This window comes from Medicago truncatula, chromosome 2 (genome assembly GCF_003473485.1).
Source record: "Medicago truncatula cultivar Jemalong A17 chromosome 2, MtrunA17r5.0-ANR, whole genome shotgun sequence".
Taxonomy (NCBI): domain Eukaryota; kingdom Viridiplantae; phylum Streptophyta; class Magnoliopsida; order Fabales; family Fabaceae; genus Medicago; species Medicago truncatula.
Genome location: NC_053043.1, coordinates 1,173,312 through 1,196,100, shown reverse-complemented (window position 1 = coordinate 1,196,100; position 22,789 = coordinate 1,173,312). Strand labels below are relative to the sequence as shown.

The 22,789-nt window shown below is 34.1% G+C and overlaps 4 protein-coding genes across 4 annotated transcripts; 2 read left to right on the top strand and 2 right to left on the bottom strand.

Annotated features, from left to right (window-relative positions):
- Positions 1-362: 362 nt before the first annotated feature.
- LOC11430343 (bidirectional sugar transporter N3-like) lies at positions 363-2,508 on the top strand. Its single transcript, XM_003593059.3, has 6 exons — positions 363-623; positions 1,028-1,064; positions 1,205-1,412; positions 1,520-1,681; positions 1,778-1,897; positions 2,006-2,508. The coding sequence occupies exons 1-6, from the start codon at positions 569-571 to the stop codon at positions 2,288-2,290; spliced, it is 867 nt and encodes a 288-aa protein (XP_003593107.1). The 5' UTR covers positions 363-568; the 3' UTR covers positions 2,291-2,508.
- An 868-nt stretch (positions 2,509-3,376) lies between these two features.
- On the bottom strand, positions 3,377-4,750 carry LOC11429232 (BAHD acyltransferase BIA1). Its single transcript, XM_003593058.3, has one exon. The coding sequence runs from the start codon at positions 4,748-4,750 to the stop codon at positions 3,377-3,379; it is 1,374 nt and encodes a 457-aa protein (XP_003593106.1).
- Positions 4,751-5,913: 1,163 nt separating this feature from the next.
- Positions 5,914-8,013, top strand: LOC11430342 (uncharacterized). The gene has a single exon (XM_003593057.4). The coding sequence runs from the start codon at positions 6,754-6,756 to the stop codon at positions 7,816-7,818; it is 1,065 nt and encodes a 354-aa protein (XP_003593105.1). The 5' UTR covers positions 5,914-6,753; the 3' UTR covers positions 7,819-8,013.
- Positions 8,014-16,854: 8,841 nt separating this feature from the next.
- On the bottom strand, positions 16,855-21,801 carry LOC25485884 (nuclear intron maturase 2, mitochondrial). The gene is made up of 3 exons (XM_013606943.3): positions 19,474-21,801; positions 18,693-18,800; positions 16,855-17,302 (listed from the first exon to the last, which is right to left on the bottom strand). The coding sequence occupies exon 1, from the start codon at positions 21,641-21,643 to the stop codon at positions 19,481-19,483; it is 2,163 nt and encodes a 720-aa protein (XP_013462397.2). The 5' UTR covers positions 21,644-21,801; the 3' UTR covers positions 16,855-17,302; positions 18,693-18,800; positions 19,474-19,480.
- Between the last annotated feature and the right edge of the window lie 988 nt (positions 21,802-22,789).

The following is a 22,789-nucleotide window of genomic DNA, read 5'->3' as shown; positions in this document are numbered from 1 at the left end:
ATCTACCACACACAATTTTTTACCACGTGTTAGTTTCTTATGAGTTTCATGCAATTGGGTTAATTAATTTTTTTGATGACATATATATAGGTCCCAAATTTTTTTGTCACTTTATACATAATTGATGTGCCACGTAGGCAATAATTCAAGGGAATTGGGAAGGGAAATGGTTTTGTGGCACGCTACCTACTAAAATGAATAAACCCTTCATGAACCCTGAATGACTCAATTACACATGAATGTCACATAGCACATTCACTAATAATAACATAACAATACATACTTGTTCCATTTTTTTCTGTTTTTGGTTCCCTTTTTTTTAAAAAAATTATTTCTTCATTTTTCATCTTTTTATTAACCTTTCTCACTCAGTGTTCGAATGTGTATAAATAGCAAGAGTTGCTCAACAAATCTTCATTCAGTACCTACATCACATTAAGGGGTTGCTTTGGAAGAAAAACCAACCTATAAGGTTTTCTCTTCCCAAGTCCCAACCCCAAAGAAACCTTGTGCTAGCTATTTTCTTCTGCTAGATCAAAATCTTGAGAAGAAAACGAAGAAGAAAATCATGGCTATGATTTCGATGAACCACCATTTTTTAGTCATTGCTTTTGGCTTACTAGGTAACGTTTTCTTTCTTTCTTTCTTTCTTTCCTTCTTTCTTGATTCAGCAAAATGTGTTTGGATTATACCTTTTTCTTTTCCTTTTCAATTTTCTTGCTCATATATGATTTTTCATATTTTGTACTATCTTAATTTCCAACTAAAGTTCCTATAGTACGTATTTTTTTTCTTTTATTTTCCATCTTTTGGAAGTAGTGAATAGGTGATAGCCCCCTTGCTATGATTATGAATTATAGTTGACGTATGGGTTGATCACAAATTCCAACTTCATATATAGTTGTTGAAAATTCTTTTTCACACTCTAACGATTGTTTTGTCGATTTTGCAACCTATAGTTTCAATTATAACAATTTTTTTATTTAAAAAAACTAACAAATCAACATATTTTTCTTTTGATTTGCAGGTAACATAATTTCCTGCATGGTGTACTTGGCTCCTCTGTAAGTAAATTTAAACAGAATATATATTATTAAATCATGCCGATTTTTATTATAAGTTTATTAAATTAAATATATAAAAAACTGAACTAACTATATTTTTTTTTTCGTTGGCGTAAATGTGTATATATATATTATTGCAGGCCTACTTTTATCCAAATATACAAAAAGAAAAGCACGGAATGTTTCCAATCACTACCATACTTGGTAGCATTATTCAGTTCAATGCTTTGGCTATACTATGGAATTCAAACAAATGCAATTTTCATTGTTTCGATAAATGCATTTGGATGTGTCATAGAGATTATCTACTGTATCATGTACATAGCTTATGCAACCAAGGATGCCAGGGTAAATATTATAAATTCTATTTATTGATTAAAAATATGTGTTACAAAATTAAGTTGTTTTATTCTATTTATTGAAGAAAAAAATGTTTAATTTGTTTTTAATTGCAGAAATTAACCATCAAACTTTGTGCTGCGTTAAATGTGGTTTCATTTGTCTTGATCTTCTTGATCATACAATTTTCTATACCTGAAAACCACCGTGTTCAAGTCCTTGGATGGATTTGTACATCCATATCAATTAGTGTCTTTGCAGCACCATTAAGCATTGTGGTAAGTCAAGTATATATAATTTCAATTTCAATTTCAACTAATTAATTTCTATATCAATAACTTTTGTCAAACTCATAATTTATTATCTATGTGTAGGTACGGGTCGTTAAAACAAAGAGTGTAGAATTTATGCCCTTCAATTTGTCACTTTTTCTTACATTAAGTGCCGTAGTATGGTTTCTATACGGTTTTGTTAAAAGGGATATTTGCATTTATGTAAGTATATAATGTATTAAATTAAATTAATTTATTAAAAATGATTACAATTATCATCAGCTATGTATAGTTGTATACTAATTATTAATTAACACTTTTTTTTGGCAGCTCCCAAATGTAGTTGGGTTCATATTGGGAATAATTCAGATGGTGTTATATGGCTATTACTCGAAATATAGTGTTGAGAAGGAGAAGGAGCAAGCAGTGATAAACATTGTTGTTGTGAACCCGTTAGGGTCTTCAGAAGTGTTTCCAATTCCTTTGGATGAAAATAAAGAGAGTATTGAAGACGTGATTAACCAACAATTTCAAGTAAAGAAAGTAGGTGAGGAAGATGCAAAAGAGAAGCATGACAACAACGTGGAAGCTATAGAATTTCAATGCGTGGTGTAAAAGTGTGACCATATTATATACTCTCTCACTGTTTTGTGAAAGAAAGAAAAAAAATGTAATGTGGATGATCATGGCTTCGAGAACAATTCATTAATCATGCAGCATGTGTTCAAGCATCAAATTAGTTCAATTAGTGAATTAACTACTCAGTAATTATGTTATTTTACTTCTTTTTGTGTTCGTATAAGAAAATGTTGGCCACAAATTCGGACAAAAATATTTTCCCTTTTTTAACAATTCGTAAAACTTGTGATTATTTCCTTTAGCCGCAAATAGCATTGCACATTCTATACTTAAACTCGAGAAGGGTAAATTTAATTCTCCTTAGTTTTTACCAACCAAGATTCAAACAGAACATAGTCATAAGTCAAACACTACACCATATAATCTACTCTTATATTTAAAGGAGATATGTAAAATAAAAGTTTCTTTTTTTGGTGGTAAAGTAAGAGTTCATATATATCCATAAACTTGATTAGCAACGAAAATAGTAAAATTTTAACAATCAATTGTTATTTGTTTAGTCACACCGAAACTTTGTTCATATGTCCATCCCTAACTATATAGGGATTCCATAATTTTGTTTTCATTGGAGGACATCTATGTAACAATTTGAGTTCCATAAAAAATTACATAGTATCTTATTGGAGGACATATATGCAATCAACAACCAAAGGAATTAATTAAGCGATGGTACCTTATGAATTGCTTAAATATTCACCATAAAAATATTATGAGTTGGATAAGTGTTATATGGAACAGTATAGTCCACTATGCAGTAAAAATGAATTACTTATCGATTTTTTTGTCTTATGTTAATTTATCAAGTAGAATGCTTCCAAATGGAATAATAAATAAATTTATTAACTAAAAGGTCAAACCATCTCTTACAAAAAAGACATAAATTTATTAACCAAAAATGCTTTGAAATATATTTTACATAAATGGTTGTTACTTTTTTATGAAACATATATATGATATATATATATATATTCTAAGGGATCTTTGAAAAACATATATATGATTGTTTCTCCAAATGGATATGGATAATATAAAACATTATGGCAGCATGAGAAGTGCTTGAATTCAAATGATAATTGTAGGATTAAGCAAAGCATATTGTAGCAACTCTTGATCTTGTTCAAAAAACCCCATCTCATCCTCATCAAGAGTAACAAAAGCTTCAACTCCACCACCATCTTTTGTATCCATCAAAGCAATCGTATTACTCACCAAATTATTCACACTGCAACTCCACACAGGCTTTCCCCACTCAAAGTCAAACTCAAGCAATGGAAATTTACACCAACTCGAACATTTGTAAATTACCAAACTACCCTCCTCATTCTCATTCTTATTATTCCCTTTCAAAATCTCAACCCTCTCTTTCAAACTCTCCATCACCACTTTAAACCCACCTTCCTCTTTAAACTTCTCTGCTTTCTTTTCTATAAATTCCATTATACCCTTCCTCATTCTTTTCACCATCTCATGCAACGCTACATGGCTCTCTTCTTCTACCGTCACCGCAAACGGCCACACCAAGTTTCCGACGGCGGTTTCTGGAATGGTGGGGTCCATTCTTGGACGGAGGTTCACTGCTTGGAACAATATCGAACGCTGCTTAAACGACGTCGTTTTTGAACGAGAAGATGCTGAAAGAGCACATTTCCAAATGAGAGCTAGAACAACTTCAACCCTAGAAGGATGAAACTGAAGCTCGTTTTGGCATTCTATTTTGCTTTTGATTTTTCTCTTGAGTTCTTCTATTTTCGAAGCTTCGAAAATGAATCTTCTAGAAGTGAATATTTTGGTTGAAGTTTTAATGGAAGCAGACATACCAGGAATTTCTCTCGCCGGAAAGAGAGTGGCTGCAGTGGTTAAGTCCGGGAGTGAAACCGGTTGTGTTCCGCCGCAGACGACGGTCCAAGTGGTTAGGAATGTGATGAGTGTGTTAAAGTCAACGATCTTATGTGTAAGGGACACGGTAATTGCGGTGGAACCACAACTGAACAAAGTGAAACGGATTACTAAGAGCATGTTTTGTTTTTCTTGGGTAGTTGGGAGGAAGCATTCAAGCGTGTTGAAATTAGGGTTTGTGAGGATATCGGAGAGATTGCTGGTGGTTTGTGATTCGATGAAGAAAACGCCATCGTCGGTGCAGTTAATGGTGGTGGCGTCTTGGACACGTCCGGCTAGAGGGTAAAAAAGGGATAGTGTTTGTGAGAGTGAGTTATGAAGAAGTTTTGATTTTCGGGAGAAAGAAGAATCAGAAGAATGGTTTGGGTAGAAGAAAGTGGTGTTGCCATGGATATTGGGTGAAAGTTGGTCGAGTAAAGAGAGTTTGAAGGTTTTAAGGTGTGGTGGTGTGGGTTTGGAGGGTTTTATGACTATTGTGTTTAAGGTTTCAAGTTTTATGATCTCGCAGTTGTTGCTATTGTTTGAGTTCTGTTTCACCATTTTTTCTTTGCTTTGTTTTGTTTTGTTTTGTGTTGTGTTTTACTTGATCATTGATACCACTCTTTATAAAATCTCAGACATTGCTTCACCGAATTAATAAATGCTTTTATTTGCTGCATGGCGGTGGCGGTGGCGACTACGACATCACACTAATTTATTTTTGAATTGTTACCTTAAGTCATGGTAAGTCATTTTTTTCATACATTATGTGTTATTACCTTAAGTTTTTGTCAAAAGTTTAAGAGGAATTATTTTTGTACACCCAAAATTCATTCAACATCCTTTAGAATAAATGATGCTCAAATATAAAGGTTGAGAGTTTAAATATTGGTGGAATAGTGAGAAATATGTAGGTAACTGTATATATTATGTATGTATATCCTCATGGCATTGGTTAAGTTGATAGGGACGATGTATAATATATGTAAAGTTTTGTGTTCAAAACTCGTCCACCGCAAAAAAAAATTATGTATGTATAAAGGCAAGCTTCGTCACATTTGCGGGCTTTGGGCATAATCATGAAAACAGGGCCATAAAAGTATCGAGTTTGATCAATTATTGCAAGTTTAAATTTAATTTTGTTGGAAAAAAAATTAAGGTGCTATACTCGACTATCATTTACTCGCTCGGTTTTAAAATACATGTCATAGAATTATATATAAATCAAACAACATCTTACATACTGACATTCATATTTATATGTAAGCTAAAAAGATGGAGCCAAAATAAATTATGTAAATAATATACATTATAAAAATGCAACATATGTTTTAAAAGAGAGAAGATTTGAGAGTACGTATGAAATTCAAACAACACTATTCATAAACATAAACAAAAGGAGATTAAGACACCATGCCTTCACTAAAATCGAAAGAGATAAAGTTAAAATCATTAGAATGAATTATAAGTTATTGTTGGAATTTATCGTTGTAATTTTTAGCTCAAAATATAGTGATTATATGTTCATAACTAAATCAAAATATAAATAATCTCACATTCCCCCTCAAAAAACAAAATCTCACGTTCAACTCATTTGTATAAAATTCATGTAAAACAAATGCTCGTGTTAGAGAACCAATTCCACACACAAAATACTTGAATAAAATATGTCCGAGTCAAAAACTCAAAAGAAGAAGAAAAGAAATGAGGATCTTGACTTGGCCTTGCACGCAATGTGATCAAGATTGTGATGTGCACGTGAATTAATATCACGAGTCAAGCTACCAACCACATGCAAACGAAGCAGCTTTTAGGGACTTTTTCCATTTTTTATTAGATGAAACAAGATAGCAGGGAAGTGAATAGAGATGAAAATTTTCAAATACTTACTATTTGTCCTTGTACGAAGCAGCTTTTATGTATTTTGTGATTGCTAGTGTGGGGCTTAGGCGTTAATTTTTCAGCCTTGCCTGTGTTTCTTCTGTTCCTGTGTACTTGTGGCTTTTGCCAAGCACAACATCTCAGCTTGTGATGTTTTTGCTATTGGAATAAATTTTGGCTATTTTAAAAAAAAATCAATTCACTCTTTGATATATAGATATGATTATGATACCTGCCATGTATCAAAGAAAAGGAAATGGATTATAGATCTGATTATGTAGCAAATGGATAATATAAGTTTTAATTTTGATGTTGCCATCCATAGTTGATGTAGAAGGTAAGGGTAAAAAAGGAAAAAAAAAATGAAATGAAAAGTAGAACTTCTCTCGTCTTTCTTCGAAAGTTTGAAGGGAAAAGCAAAAGCGTGGGACCCACACCAATTTAGCATCTCTCGTCTTTCTTCGCAAGTTTGATTATGTAACAGAAGCCCATGAAGATAGAAGTAACCCAAAAAGGAAAGCCCAAGCCCAACAATAAGAAAGGTTGAAATTTCCAATAAATATAACAGAAAAAACCGTCAAAGTAAAACTTCAAAGAAAAAACCCATCCCGCAAAAAGAAGAAAGTAACAGTAACAGTTTCAATCTTGTTCATCTTTCTTGTGCGTGAAGAAATCTTGAAAAAATGAGTTCGATTTTTCCTCTTATGGTGCTTCTTCTTCTTGTTGCTAACGCCGTCACGGTGGTGAATTCAATCCCCAACAGAGAATTCGATTCAATGCTCAACACTCTCCGATCACGCGGTTACCACCTCTTCTGCAATGCAATCCTCACCTCCGATCTTCGAATCGATCTTCTTGATCCAAATTCAAACGCCACAAACTCTTTCACTTTCTTCGCTCCCACTGATTCTTCACTCTTCGCTCTCGACATGACGCAAACTGCGTCGTCTTACACCGATACTCTCCGTTATCATATCATTCCACGCCGTCTCACTCTTTCTGAGCTTCGTCTTCTTCCTAACGGTTACACGCTCCCTACGATGTTATCCACGCGCCGTATTTCGTTCACGCGCCGATCTGGTTCTTCTTCTGTTACGACTGTTGGCGGTGTGGAAGTTGCTTTTCCGGGATTATTTTACGGTCGTCATGTTACTGTGCACGGTCTTGCTGGAATTCTTAATGTTAGATCGGTTGATTTCACTTCTCCGGCGCCGGCGCCGGTAAATCCGATTCATTCACCAGATCACCGTCATTTCACTCCAAGAAGGATTCCGCATTCGCCGGAAAAGCAAAATCAAACGGTTCTTGATCCGGTTCCAAGATCGGTTTCGTTCAATGTTACAGGAAGGCAAGGCGGCGGCTCTAGTCATGCGGTTGAAGCTCCGGTAAAACCACCAGCACCGGAACCAGCGCAATCGCCGGAAATTGGAAGGATTCACGTTCATTCTTCGGTGAATTTCGGTACCGCTCCTTCTGCTGCGCCCGTTTTGTCTCCACAACATTCTGATTCAGGTATATCTTTTCCACCGGAGGGATATTCCGAGGCGGAGGCTCCTGCTCCGGCACCGGTGGGTCTGGAAGCGGTGGTGCAGAAGAAGAAGAAGAATAGAAGAGTTTCGTTGATGGAAATGTCCGAGAAATCAGAAGCGTTGGATGGAGTGAGAAAGTGTGAAAGTGTAGCCGTTGGATTGAAAGAGCACATAAGTGATATTGATGGTGTTGGTCACATGCAGTGCTATGCAGCATAGGCTCCATTTTTTGTAAATTTGTGTTGTTAGTTTTTTACCATTTTGTATTGTTACTTTTTTACCATTTTATGCAACATTTGAAGTATGAAATTTCAATAGTCTCAAGAAAAATATGTACAAACTTAGAGTTTTCAATCACCCAGTGTACTCGTAATATGCAAAAAAATTTGGAGTTATCTTTTAGGATTCTTATAACTGACTTGTTAACTGTATTGTTTTGGCCACATTAGGAACTAATGTTGTATGTAATCACTAATCAGGTAAGACGAAAGTGAATACATACAATTGCAAAAGGAAAGTGAGAAAAAAAATGTATTCTTAGTTTCAAACCAAACTACACTCCAATTAAAAAGTAATTACTATTTCAAAGTTTACATTAAACGGTTTCAGATGTAAGAAAAATAAAGGTTAATTTGAAAGATGAGTTAATCCCAAATGAGGGAGACTCTTTTATGACTAACACTAAATACTAAGTACTAATTGTGTGCCAAAGGATAAATATTTAAATAGCATAAGACAACATCATCGAAATGCGATTTTGTCAAATATATCATATATGCATCAACAATTCAAAATTGCAACTCAATTATAAAGTAAAAAACAGACATGAACAAAATTAAGCTAACATAGAAGAAAATGAGCCAAACGTACAAGCCTGATAAAATGAAATGAAAGCCGGCCTAAAAAAAACAAGGAATGAAAGCCAAAAAGAAATTAAGCTGAGCTAACAAAGCATTGTAGTACATCATAGAAGCAATTTCAATTTGAAATCCTTTCAATTTTGCATTGGTAAATGCCTTTTGGAATTAGGACTCCAAGCCAAAAAAGACTTATACAAGTAATTGTTGTATTCAATGAAATCATTCATCTTAAATACCTTGAACTGGTTGTGTTTAATTTATGATTATGCGAATGAGCAATGCTTAAGATTGTTATTATTCCATCTAAAGACACACAAGCACATTTACTCTAGCCTTACATTGTGAACTTATGATTGAATCTGACTTCAAAAAATTCTGAGTTAATCAAATAGCTTCTTGCACGACTACATGCAAGAGCAAAGTATTTTTTTTTTTTTTTTTTTTTCCATCATTTGCATTCTTTTAATTGATTTTACCAATTCCAAAACCCATACATCAAGCATAATACTTTCAATATTTTATAACTTCTTCAGAACAAAATGACATCCCAACCTTAAGTTCATCTGCTTCTTGAATAATATTTGCTTCTAAATTTCCATTGCAATATTCATTTATGTGATCGATCTCCTCTTAATTAGAAGAAGTAGATATTTTCTCCAGTAATACAAAAAACAATCATAAATTAAAAAAGTTAAATGAACGAACTGAATTAACAAGTGATCATGAAGACAAAGTGATTGCTAATTAAGGGTTAAATATATTTTTGCTCCTTCTAAATATGTCAACTTTTTATTTTAATCCTTCTAAATACGAGCTAAATGTTTGTATGATTACCAAACCAAATCAAAATTGTTTATGGGCATACCGACAAAAGTAAAAGGAGTATTATTTGATGAATGATACTAACAAATGACTTAGGGGTTTATGGCACACATACAAAAGTAAAAAGTATTATTTATTGGATCATGCTAACAAATTTCCTTAGGACAATTGTTAAAGATTTAGAAAAGGAGATAATTGATAAGTTTTATGTTGAAAAATTTGGTTTTTAATGTTTCAATGATTTTCATGATTTTTAAGATAAAATTTTCACTTTAAACTTCTCAACAAGTACACTAAGAAGATTTGTTAGCATTTCTCCTATTAATTAATTCAATTATTTCCCGTAAGCATAACTTAGTTGGCAGTGACATATATTGTTATATGCAGGAGTTCAGATTCGAACCGCGGACAACCTTACTTATTCACCTTGAAAAATATGAAATTTATCTTTTTTCATTTACTCTTTGTAAGTAATTTTAATTTGAGTTTGTTACCACACAAACGTTTCTGTGTGTCAATTTTTGCGTAGAAAGAAAAAAAGTCCAAATCAGAACTAATAAATAATAATAAAACAATTGTGACATCTCTCTAATCGCTTAGCAATAGCGACGAAGAGACTCATTCTAGCACAATCCTCTCCGATGAAAATCACCATGCAATCTAAGCCGCAACAAAGTACGAGTTGAAGAGTTATATGGAGTAACAAAACCTATAGTTATTGTACCTCCCTTAGATATGGAAACTGAAAGGGATGCATGCGATGATATTAACATGCAGCTAATTCACATCATCGCCATGAATTCACGTAGTTCATGGCCAAGTTTAAGAAATCATACTATTCCTGTTATAAGAACTATTGGTTGTAACACTTAAATTCAATGATGTTGAGTCTAGATTTCTTTATTCAACTAGTTAACAGTTTTTTCTGATTTGTTGGATGCAAGTAGGGTGTGTGTGATGGGGTTTAGATCGACTTTGAGGTAAAAAAATCATCCGATCTAAAAAATAAATAATCATGCATTGTTCAGTTCGATTTGAATGACACTAAAAAAAAACCATCCAATTATGTTGTATTTGGATTGATTTTTTTATATCAAAATACAATTATAATTTTTTATTAGTATTAATATTACACAAAAGTGATATGTTTCATAGAAAGTATAATATGAAATATATCATAAATTAATATTGCAGAATGAAAATGATCGATTATGTTTGAAATATATGAAGTAATATAAACAATAGACTAAATTACACTAATAAGTATTGTTTTAAAAGAAATAAAAACCAATAAACAGTATAATTCAATGTATTATACTAATAAAATAAATAAGTATTAAAATTTACTTATGCGAATTAATTTAGTTTCAAAAAAAGTGATAAGAAATGCGGTTTACAAAAATGATATCCAAATGCATCTAATAATAATATTTGATTTTCTACCATTTTCGGTTCAGTTGGCGGTTATGATTTGGAATTTTGGATTCGTTTGGATTTTTTTGTTAACCCTTTGGTTTACTTCGAAAAATGGCATTAATAATTTAATGTTTAGTCGAAACACAAGTAAAATTTGATAGATAATTGTTCCACCTAAAAATTGAACTCGATGTATTCTGAAATATTGATTTCATTCATTCGCTAATGATACAAGGGAGGCTTATTTATAGCCAATCTCAAACACGCAACAGAAAAGGATAATACTAATCGCAATTAAACTCTAATTAGCCTACAGTGCTCAAGTCAGGGACGGATCCACTACAGGGTTATGTGGCTATAGCCACACATGACATGATTGTTACCCAATTTTTTTTAGTATACTAGGTCTCTCCCATTGTGCCCGTTTTCCTTCATTATTTTAAAGTATTAATTTAAAAGAGTTAATCATAAAATTTATGATCAAGTAATCGAACCTAGAACTATAAATTGATGTATAAAATCATAGGCCACTTTGCTGCAGTGCTACTTATGTCATGGAAGTGCATCATAAATTCATATATGGTGCAGATCTCAAACAAATTTTTCTCACCTTGCAAGCAAAAATAGTAAGTATTAGGCAAAATTCAGAGTTTTTCTATGACATATTGTCTCTTAATTTTTCTGTTTTGTAGAGACAAACATTATTATTTCTTATTTTTAGTATGATTTAGTTCATAATTTCTTTCATAATTCAGTATCAAGAGTATGGTTTGATCGTCTTGAACCACTAGTCGCTTCCGCTGTCGAATCCCAAAAGTTTGGGAATATATTTGTTCTGGTATTTGATGATCAATTCAGTTTGCACGTTACAATTCCGGTTTGTTTCTTCTTCCTAGGTTACGCTAATTTAATTAGTTGGTCAACTTTTGATTTCAATCGTTAGGTCTTAGTTTGAATTTTGAGTGCTATTGGTGTAGAGTTATTCGACACCATTTTTGTTTGCTTCGGTGATATGTTGAACTCGCATGGCATTTGTTTGTTTTCTATAAAGAGGTTATTGTTTCAAAGCCACCGATTTGGATATTATTGAGTGGGTTTTCATTTTGTTCGATAATGGTACCTATAAGCCATTGTTTTGGAATCCCATGAGTCTTGGCTATTTTCTTTTGGTTTGTCTTACTTGGAAATGTGAGTCTGGGTGGTTTCTCCGTAGAACCACTGTTTGCAAAGAGTTGTAAAGCAACTTTGAGATTTGATTTGGTACCTCACAAATTTCTCTAATATTGTTGCAAGATCATCAGACCGAAAAGAAAAAATTTGTGATGTCTCATGAGTATTGTCTTTTCGTTGTTCGTTTCTCCTTTTTTTTTGTTTGAGTTTTGTGTTCGGACCAATCTCATTTATTTGGTTTATTTGTTTGAGTCTAGTTCTCTGTAAGTGGGAAGTTAGAGTCTTGAGATGTTTTTATGGCTTTTGTGGTGTTTGAGGGCGCCTTCTGAGGTGAGCGACCTTGATAGGTCTCTCACGATGAGAGAATATTATTAACTGTTAGATTGTAAGCTTTCAAGATTGTTATGATGCACTACCAACACCTCATCAATTTCCATTCTCACTCTTTTCTTTCTCCTTCAACTACTTTCGTTTTCGAGAACAAATCTTTCTCTCTCCTTGCGATAATCAATCCATAATCAATTGCAAAAATTGACAAGGAATTAGAAAACAAAGGAAGGGGATTGTCCCGGTTCAAGATTAATATAATGAAAGGAAATTGTAAAAGAAAAAAATAAATAAGCTAACTAATTAACTTGTGTTCCTTTATTAATATCCAAACAATGGATTTTCTGCTTGTTCAATAATTTGCTTGCATCTTCGGCAAAAAATAAAAATGGTGTTTGCTTGCGGTTCCTAAAAGCCCCAAAAGGTGGTTGAGAGGTTTGAAAGATGTGTGAAGCTTTCGAAAAATCAAAATTTTGTCACTAAATTTTATTTTTGTTCTTTTTTAAAATATTAAAACTTGAATCTTTCACACTTAAACTAGTTAAATAAATTCATTAAGTTTTTTTAAAAAATTTATCTCATTACTCTTTCATGGAAACACGTTGGTATTTCGAAGAAAAATATATTGGTTTCAATGGTAGAGCTTCATATCAACGGAAGAGGTGTTCGACCAAGCTTATATGTCAACTCTATTTGAAACTCATGTTGCTGCCAATCTGAATTTTTGGGTGAGAAACAGAGAAAGAAGGTTGAAGATGGAGAAGAGAGAACAAAGTGAGAATTAAAAAGTATCCGTGTTGTTGGTGTATGTTAACAGTCATAGAATTTTAATATATGACCGTCAAAAGTTATATTTTTCACTTGCTCACGGTGGGAGACCTATCAAGCTCTCCCACCCTAGCATGAGCCGTGTTTGAGTTCAACTTTCTCCTTGTCTCTATTTTTCTTTTGGTTTGGTTCATATGGGTTCATCAATTTGTTTTCGCTTGGCTCGTTTGGTTTGGTTCAGTTTGATTTGGTTTCGTTTGATTAAATTTGTTTGGTTGTTAGGTGAGTCAAGATAGTTCTCAAAATTGGTTTGTTTGTTTGTTTGGTGGGTCAAGTGCTCATAATTTGTTTGTTTGGTGGGTCGAGTGCTCATAATTTGTTTGTTTGGTGAGTCGAGTACTCATATTTTGGTTGTTTGGTGAGTCTAGTGCTCACATGTTGTTTGTTTGGTGAGTAAGCGCTCACACTTTGGTTGTTTGGTGAGTCTAGTGCTCACAATTTGGTTTCTTCTCGCCCTTTTGATTCTTCAATTTGGTTGTTTGGTGAGTCTAATTCTCACATTTGGTTGTTTGGTGAGTCTAGTGCACACAATTTGGTTTCTTCTCCCCCTTTTGATTATTCAATTTGGTTGTTTGGTGAGTCTAGTTCTCACATTTGATTGTTTAGTGAGTCGAGTGCTCACAATTTGGTTTCTTCTCCCCCTTTTGATTCTTGGGATTGATTACACTCTCCCTCTGTTGATTCTTCTGATTGATTGCATTGCTCCCCACTTTTGATATTCTTCTTCTGATTGCACTTCTTCCACTTTTGATGATTCTTTGGTTGCTCCTCTATTGGTTCTTTTGTATGACTGCTTCTCTCTACCTGTTCTTTTGTCTTGATGATTTGATTGTTCTTGCTGCTCTCTCTACGAAGATAACTCACTTTGATTGCTGCTCTCCATTGGTTTTGCTAACAGCTGATTTGGTTGATTTTTCTGGGTTAATTTGTAACAAACTTAAAGCTCCGTAAGCTTCAGCTTGAGAGGTAGTATTAGAACTTTATATAATATTATGTTTTCCGTATTTTGTTTGACAAACTCACAATGTTTTTGTTGATGCATCATGAATTTGAAGGTATGTGTTAGATAATAAAGTATTGTACTTAAACTATTAGGCCTTAATATTAATAAATTAGAGTCCATTCGATTTATTATATATTCTCTCATAACATTTTATAATATTGATCTATTAGTATTCTATGAAACCCTAACCGTCACATTATATTTGAATCCGTCCCTAGCTCAAGTTAAAACACAAGAAAGATTACGCTTTGCTTCCAAAACTATCAATATTCAATACCATATATGCACTTTCATACACCTTCAAGAAGGTCGATCACGTGATTCAAGAATTTTAGAAAATATACATTCATTCATATAAATCCTGAAATATTTCCAATATATCACCCAATGTACTCATGAAATCACTAATCAGGTGTACTAAATTGAATATTTTGTTAACATTTTGAATACTTTGCAAAAAGAAAAGGAAAATGTGAACAAGAAGGAACTCTTTGTTTTTTTTTGACAAACTGTGAACAAGAAGATTACTAAAACTAATGTATAACTCTTTACCAAACTTGGGATCTTCTTCAGTGAAGCTTCTAAAGGACATAGAAGGGAGCAAGAAATTTCAATTGACGGGACAACAGAACACACTTGGAGGCAAGAAACTATTAATATTAATATTACTAATGAACCACATAGACCCAAAGTCAACATCATAATAATACGATTTTGAAAAGAAGAAGAAAAAAATAAGAAACAATTCGGATTCATTATATAGTAATGATATTTATATAATTATTTTGTCACAACATTTGAAATAATTTTTTTCTCTCTTATTAGTAAAAACAAACCGAGACATAGGAAAATTGATGGAAAAAACACAATGTGAATATAGAGAAATTTGTTTAAAAATTATTCCAAAATAATCGTATAAACGGTCAAAACTAACAAATGTAAAAACATCCAATAACTTGACAAAAATATATTTTCCTAAAAAGAAACTTGACAATAAGATTAAGGAAGATAAAAAAAGTTAGTTTTATATGAAAAATAAAAAATTTACATTAATTATTTTATAGATTACCTTCCCTTTAATATCCTTTTTACTAAAAAAAAATTGAAAAATATGTAATTAAATGAATAAAAAATAGATCAAGACAAGTGTTTATTTGAGAAAAGATCCCCTCCAATGGAGTTTCTCCAAGTTTTTAATCTCAACTTTTAATAATCATTTCTTTATTTTCAAACTTTAAATATTTTCACTTTATTAATTTTTAATGATCAAGATTTCACATCATTGTGTCGTGTGTACAGTTGTGCGCTTAGAAAAAACCGAAGAAGAAAAAAGGTCAAGATCAATAATTTTAAACAATAATAATTCTCTCTCCTTTATTAGAGATTATTTTCTACTAAAAAGAAGAATTCTACAATAAAAATAGAGATTTTAAAAATCACAATCCTTATCAATGAAGGACTCGTTAAGATAACTTGGTGAAAGATATTTAGAACCCGACACGTTAGCGTGTGGTTCAAATACATAAAGCATGACAAAGACATAAATAGAAAAAAAATAACCACAATAATCAAAATAACCATAAAGCAGATTGTCCAGAAAAAAACATATATAAAAAGACAAGGATAAAACAGAAAACAGTACAACATGGAAAGAAATGTTTAAAAGAACCTGCGACCTCTATCCCTCTCTCAATGGCATGCGAAAAGAAGAACACCCAGAAGAAAAAGTATGGTTTTTTCTCCCTTACGGAAATTGATGCAGCAAAACTCCTAATAGAACTTAGTAATAGCACAACCTACTTGGATGAAAATTGCCATAGCAATAGCAGCAACAGCGTCACGGTGCAATCAATGACGCAACGGAGTAAGGATAGTGATGATATTTCACCATCATCACCCACAGATTCAGTTGAGGATGTGTTGGCAGAAATTGAAGAAGATGAACGGTTAAGGAGGAAGAACAAGAGGTTTCGATATGTTGAAGAAGTGTATAGAGTTACAGATCCTATAGTTATTGTACCTCCCTTTAATAAGAATTAGGTCACATTAACAACTGACTTGTGTTAGAAGTTAACTTTAGATAGGTTTCATATAGATGTAATATGATCTTCAGATACTTTACAATAGTATTTATTTACAATAGTATTTATTAGCTATACGCAGAAACATTATATTTGATTCTGAACATTGTTTATATTCATGCATAATATTTTTTTGGTTAACAAATTTTGTTGCTCGTTCTTCGAGTAGAGATAGAGGACCAAATTGTTTAGGTTATCATTGAATATAAGTGGATAATAAAATTGTGTCTACCGTCTAGCAGTTTTATGCTGAAATATGCTACTACCGGTCTGTGAGGTACGCACCGGAAACTCAAAGCTTTGGCTTTATTTCTTAGAATTATTCTCCAAATCATGGATAATTCCGGACCACGATTTTAAATACACTCCAGAGTCTCAAAATATATATCACTAATAAGGCATGCTTGCGATGATCATGATCATCACCATCGTCTTAGATGAAAATACTAACCACAAGTTTGCAGGTCAACTAATGTTGGGCAGCGCAATAGTACCCGTGGTTCATGGCCAACTTTAAAAAATCCTAAAATTCCTGTTCCAAGAACTAATATTTTTAGTTAAAGAGGTTCCAAGAACTATTGTAAGTTGTAACACGTTAAATTCAACAAAGTGAGATCATAGCTTTCCTTATTTAACTAGTTAACAGTTTCGTTTTCCAGTTAGTTGGACTAGAAAGTGGCAATCTAAATCCAATTATGATGAAAATACGTATTAACTATCAGTATTACCCCGCCTACAAGTAACATAATAATACCATGAAAAAATATTCACTATACTAAAGAATATACAGAGTAAATGGATTTCTAAAAAGCAGGTTTAATCAGCAAAATTCTTTACTTTTCGCTATCATACAAGAGAACGGCATGTTCAATAACTACCAGAAGTGCCATGCAAAATTCATCTAAGCAGAGCTCAAGTTAAAACACAGGAAAGATTCTGCCTTGTTTCCAAAACTATCAATAGCATATATGCACTTTCATAAACCTTCGAAAGGTGGATCACGTGATTGAAGAGTTTTAGAAAAACATTCATCTAATTCCTTCACAAGATTAAAAGCTCCAATGCTCAAGATGGAAGACATATTCTGTCAGCTGTTTCAATTTGCGAGGATCAAGTTTCTGCACTGACAACAGGTTGTTTCTTCACAGTAAGCATCCGAGAGGCATTGTCCACGGTCCAACCTTGTTGTAGTACATCTACAATCATACAATCAAAAAGTCTATAATGATATCATAGGAAGGGAAGAGATGGTTGATATAATTTAATGCGTGATTAATTTTTCAAAAGGCAGCAAAAATAAGACTACACAAGCAGAGCTGCCTTTCCAAGATAGCTCATTGTAAGTAATTGTCATGTTCACTTCCAGCCAGCCAGATTGACCAGTGTTGTCAATTGTAGATGGTGGAAAATAGTGGATTGTTCAAATTCCACTACACTACAGCATTATAGTGCCTATATAGTTGCAATTTGACGTCATTTTGGACTTAATTGCGTATCGCTGGGGAGCAATAGCGGTTTGTCAAAATTCCGCCACGTTGTGGCACTAAAGCACTTCTATAGCCGCTATATGACAACACCGATTCATCATCAAATGTCAATAATCATGTTGATTTGGGCATCAAATATAATTTTGATTATTCTCTCTCAATCCAAGCACAAAATATAACCAATATCCAAGTTCTACTGTTTCTGGGAGAGGGAAAAGTTAAACTGATAATATTAGATAGTTGTAATCTTTCATTCATTTTTTTTCCCTTTGGTAACCCCCATTATTTCCTCCTCCATTTTTCACTGCCCGACTTCTTGAATTGATAGTCCTAAATTCATTCTACTTCCTTCCCTTTTCTCCTCATTCCAAGTGTAAACTTGTCAGCTACTTAGAACTTCAAGAAACAGTTAGCCTCAAATTCAGCTTCTGCTCTCTGTTAAAAAACATATATTTCCAAACCATAGTTTCTACAGTGTCAATAGACCCAAAAACAAACCACCTTAAATCCAAACCCAACAAAGTGAGACACTAATATAAGATTAAACCATTTAAGAGGTTAAAGATTGAGTGCAGAAGCTACGCTAATAAAGATCCAACATATATGTCACTAACAGGACTCTCAGCTATATCTACATGACTTCCATTAATTACATCACATGGTACATGAGGAACCTTAAAAGATTCTCTTATTGCCCATCACATTTTAGCATAAGATTTTGATTCGCTACTCTACAGCTACAGTCTAGCTAAAAATCCAATTAGCTAGTAGATATATTGACAGTAGTGGCATGGAATACAACAAGGAGAATTGGAATCCACTTTCACTGAACACATTGTGTATCCAAGTGCAAGATTAAAAGGACTATTTTTGGTTCAACGGTCGTCAAGAAAGGATAGGGGTCAAGCATTAATGAATATCATCTAGTCATGCAAAAATAATGTTGAACACAATCAAGTTATAACAAATACAATGATTGCTTGTGGATGTTATTTAATGTAAAAAAAATATATCAGGACAACATTCTTTATGATCCAAAAGGTGCTAAAACAAATAGACATGCATTGTTTGATTTAAAAATGAACATAAAATTACTTACAACTTGTAGCACCATCCTCACTCATTCCGAGAAATAAAGCAGCATCTTCAACACTTATTGTAGAATAAGCAGATACAAAAAGCTGAAAAATCTCCTTTGTGTAAAGTTCTGGAAAAAGCATATTGGTGATATTAACTTTTGCGCCGTACAACTCATATTTGGAAGGAAAAAAACATATAGATGCAAAAGACTTTTGCAGTCAAACTGCTTAGAAAATAAATTGAAAAGCAAGAAACATACTTACTAAAACAATTGCAAAAGTCATTGCAGAAGTGGCACATCACTAGTTTACTAAATTTTATGTGATCCATGGCACCTTCGTCAACATTACATGTTGGTCAAAGAAATTACATTATTCATCAAACTCTGTTTTAGTTATATTTAAAGGGGAAGAGAACAGCCAAAAACAAGTGATCAATCACCGTTCTTCCCAGGTTGAAACTATATTACACTTTTTTCCATCAAAGTAATTCAACTTTTTGCAATGTTTCCATCCATAACATACTAAAGCAACATGTAACTATATGCAGTAGTGCAAACAACCAATAATAATTTTTAGTCACTTGTTTCCATCCATAGCAACATGGCTTTTATATTTGTAACATTTATCATTCTTGTAATACACTTTAATGACTACACATTAGATCAAAAGGTAGATAAAGCAGAGAGGAAGAGGAGGAAGGTAAAATAACAAGAGTATCTTGAAAGATCCTATTCAAAAAACACATACAAAAAAATATAGTATAAATAAAGCATTTCAATGCAAGTGCACATTACGAACCCTTTTGTTACATTTGTGCTTCATTTATCCTTGCATCATTTTCTTCCTCTTTGCTTGTGTCGTCCTGGTTTGAGGAAGCTAGCAAATGCTGATTCCCTACAATAATTTCGTCGCTCTTTGCTAATGAGAGATGGTCCATAGGAAGAGAGTTCCTTTTGTAATTCCAAACAAGCATTGAAATATAATCTTGAGGTGTAACAAGACCTTGTTCTCTGATGCAACTCTGTTGCTCCTCCAAAGTCTTTGGATCTGCTAATTTTATGTATTCTAGCAATGCCTTTACATGGTCAGGCCTCCAATTACCAGGGAATGGGGTGTAATCTGTCTCAGGTACGAGGGACATCCTTGTATACTGGAGCCCATCAATTGATTCGGCAAGACCCATCCTAAGCAAATTCTGGTACTCAGGAGACTGCCCTTTCTTCTCCTTCAGCGGACGGCTCAGGTTTCGAGCACCAATCTTATATACTTTCGCACGCGAGCGAAGCTTGTATTTAGCAGCATAGAGCTTTGCAAGTGAACCTCTTATGATATAAGAACAGAAATTCACAATCTTCTTCCTATTGTCTGCAAACCTATACCACTCAACCATGGTTGACAAAAACTTGTTCATTTGAGCATTGGTATGAGCTTGAGTGGCATGAAACATCCTAAAACAAGGCTGTGGATCAGGATCCCTATCACCCTTAAGAAAACTCAACTTTCTAAATTGCCTAATACATTGCTTTAAGCTCGCGGTGACCGATAAAAGTGTTCCTACACCCTTTTCGCTAATGATCTTACCACCAGTTGCAGTGTACCTAAGTGTCGGATAAACAACTCTCCTACAAAGCACGTGATCAAGAAACATTATACCTTTGGTTATATGTTCTATAGGGAGGCATTCGTTATCAAGCTTGATCATGAACTTCTGATCACAAAACTCAATCAACTGCTTCCTCAACGTCGCTGTGTCTGCTCTAGGACCCCGAACACCGATCAGTACATGACCTCCATATCTTATAAAATCCATCTTCCTAGTTTTATCCGGTCCACTAGTCGGCACAAACTCCGGCCAAGAAGTGTTCCCTTGCTCTGCTTCCCCTTCGGGACTATTCCATATAACATCACTCTTAGAAGGAACGTAAATCTCCTTCATTTTCCCTTCCAACCAACGATCCAACTCATCCAAAACAATATTTGCCAAAAGCGGACTCAAAACCCCACAATGCCCCCAACTCGGAACCTTCTCAGCTTCCTCCGGCGCAAATCCAAAAAAAGTATCCAACCAATAAGGATCCGGCTTTGGCTCATCCTCATTCAAAACCCTCTTTTTCTGATACTTCCTCTTCTTCTTCTTCACCTCCCTATCATCAATCTTACTCGTTACAACCGGCGTAACCAACGCGGATTTCAACAAATCCACAACCATCTTATCCCTAACATCTCTCATAACAGAATTAATCACTAACCCTACTTTTACTCCATCCAACAAAGTACTCAAATCACCTTTCAAATACCATAAATAGCCAGCGAAATTCCTTCTTATCACCCTCAAAACCGTATGCGGCGTCCTCCCAGGACGAAAAGCGTACGATTTCTCTGAAAACCTAGGTTCGTAAATTGGTTCAAGAATCATTAATAAAACCTCCTGAACAATTTTATCTTGAAAAGGCGTAGGTTGTGTGGTGTTTAAGATGATTTTGATTTTTCTTTTCGATAACGAATCGTGATCGGTTTTATCAATGGGTGATTTGATGAAGAATTTGAGACGGGAGCCCCATTTGAAATTGCCGTCAATGACGGAGTTACGAAGAGCGAGGAGGTTTTCCAGTTCAGAGCGTTGGATGGAGGAGCGAGGAGTGTAGGAACCGGTTTCATCGGTGGTGACTTTCTGGTAAGCGAGGAGCCAGAGTTCGAAGCGGCGGAGGGTGGAGGAGAGGTTGGTGATGAGTTTATCGGGTTGGCGGAAGTTATCAATCCAGAGATTGGAGATGAGGGAGAAAGCGTCTTCCTTGAGGAGGGTGGAAGGGTCGCTTGGGTCGGGTGGTGGACGGCGGAAGGGAGTGGTGGAGAAGTGGCGAGGAGGGGGGTGTAAGGGAGGGAAAGGGGGGTGTGAGTGGAATGGGAACGGATTTGTGTGGATGAGATGGCGGAGAGTGGAGAGAGTGAAACGGTGTCGTCTATGCATTTGTTTGAAGAAGGAAGAGTGAAATGAAAATTAAGGTGACTTCATTTCATTTCTTAGGAGTGGAAGAGAAAAACCCAACAAAAACCCTTGAAGCTGCTTTGCTTCTGCAAATCCACCCATTAAAACTCATTAACCCTGCGTTTTGAGGTTTTTTTACATAAGTCACTAAACTTGTGTAATCATCACATCACTTGCTATTATATTTTTATTTTTATAATATGATAATGATAATATAACATAAGGTTAATGTGTCACGGTACTGTTATTGACATTTGAGATTATTTAGTTGATTTTTTGAATGTGTGATTCAGTCTATCCAATTACAAATTAACGGAAAGGATTGTCTGTTGCATGTGGAGAAAATGGTGGTGAGGGTTAGAGTTTGAGGAGTGAGTTTAGAGTGTGTGTAGTAGATTTTGCGTGGGTGAATTTAGAGACTTCAAGGTGTTGTGGATTTTTAGAGGTTGGAAGGGGAAATAGGGCAGAAAAAGGTGCCATTTAATTTGGGAAAGGAGAGTTCTTTCCCACCATGGGAAAGTTGATCATGTCCATTAGATTAAATGAGGAACATATTCCTATCATACTCTCTCAATCACTAGATTATTTTTTTATACTATCTTTCACACTCTTTCTTTCATGTCCCCACACACCCATGTGAAGATAATATAAAAAAATAATCTAGTGGTTGAAAGAGTATGATAGGAATATGTTCCTCATTTAATCTAATAGACATGATCAACTTTTCCATGGTGGGAAAGAACTCTTCTTTCCCAAATTAAATGGCACCGCAGAAAAATGGAGGAAAATCAGGGTTGAGATGATTGTTTCAAATTTAAATTGGAAAATTGGATTTTTGTTGTTTTGTGTGCACGAGGTAGAAGGTCATGTGCGTGAAAATATGATTTCTCATCATAAATAAGGAAAACAACCAGCTCGTGTGTGCATAAATTCTTTGCTCAAGTACACGAACAAAACATAAAAACTCGCGCAAATAATCTAGTTTTATGCTGAAATATGCTACTACCGGTCACCAATGTCTCTGAGATAGGCACCGGAAACTAAAAGCTTTGGCTTTATTTCTTAGTATTATTCTCCAAATCATGGATAGTTCCAAATACAATCTAGAGTCTCAAAATACACATCGCT

What these genes read in the sequence shown, in the direction of transcription:
- LOC11430343 (XM_003593059.3), top strand. Translation starts at nt 569, where the DNA reads ATGGCTATGATTTCGATGAACCACCATTTTTTAGTCATTGCTTTTGGC. An exon ending in CATTGCTTTTGGCTTACTAG is followed by an intron (nt 624 to 1,027) that starts GTAACGTTTTCT and finishes TTTGATTTGCAG; the next exon opens with GTAACATAATTTCCTGCATG. An exon ending in AAAGGGATATTTGCATTTAT is followed by an intron (nt 1,898 to 2,005) that starts GTAAGTATATAA and finishes TTTTTTTGGCAG; the next exon opens with CTCCCAAATGTAGTTGGGTT.
- LOC11429232 (XM_003593058.3), bottom strand. Translation starts at nt 4,750, where the DNA reads ATGGTGAAACAGAACTCAAACAATAGCAACAACTGCGAGATCATAAAA.
- LOC11430342 (XM_003593057.4), top strand. Translation starts at nt 6,754, where the DNA reads ATGAGTTCGATTTTTCCTCTTATGGTGCTTCTTCTTCTTGTTGCTAAC.
- LOC25485884 (XM_013606943.3), bottom strand. Translation starts at nt 21,643, where the DNA reads ATGCATAGACGACACCGTTTCACTCTCTCCACTCTCCGCCATCTCATC.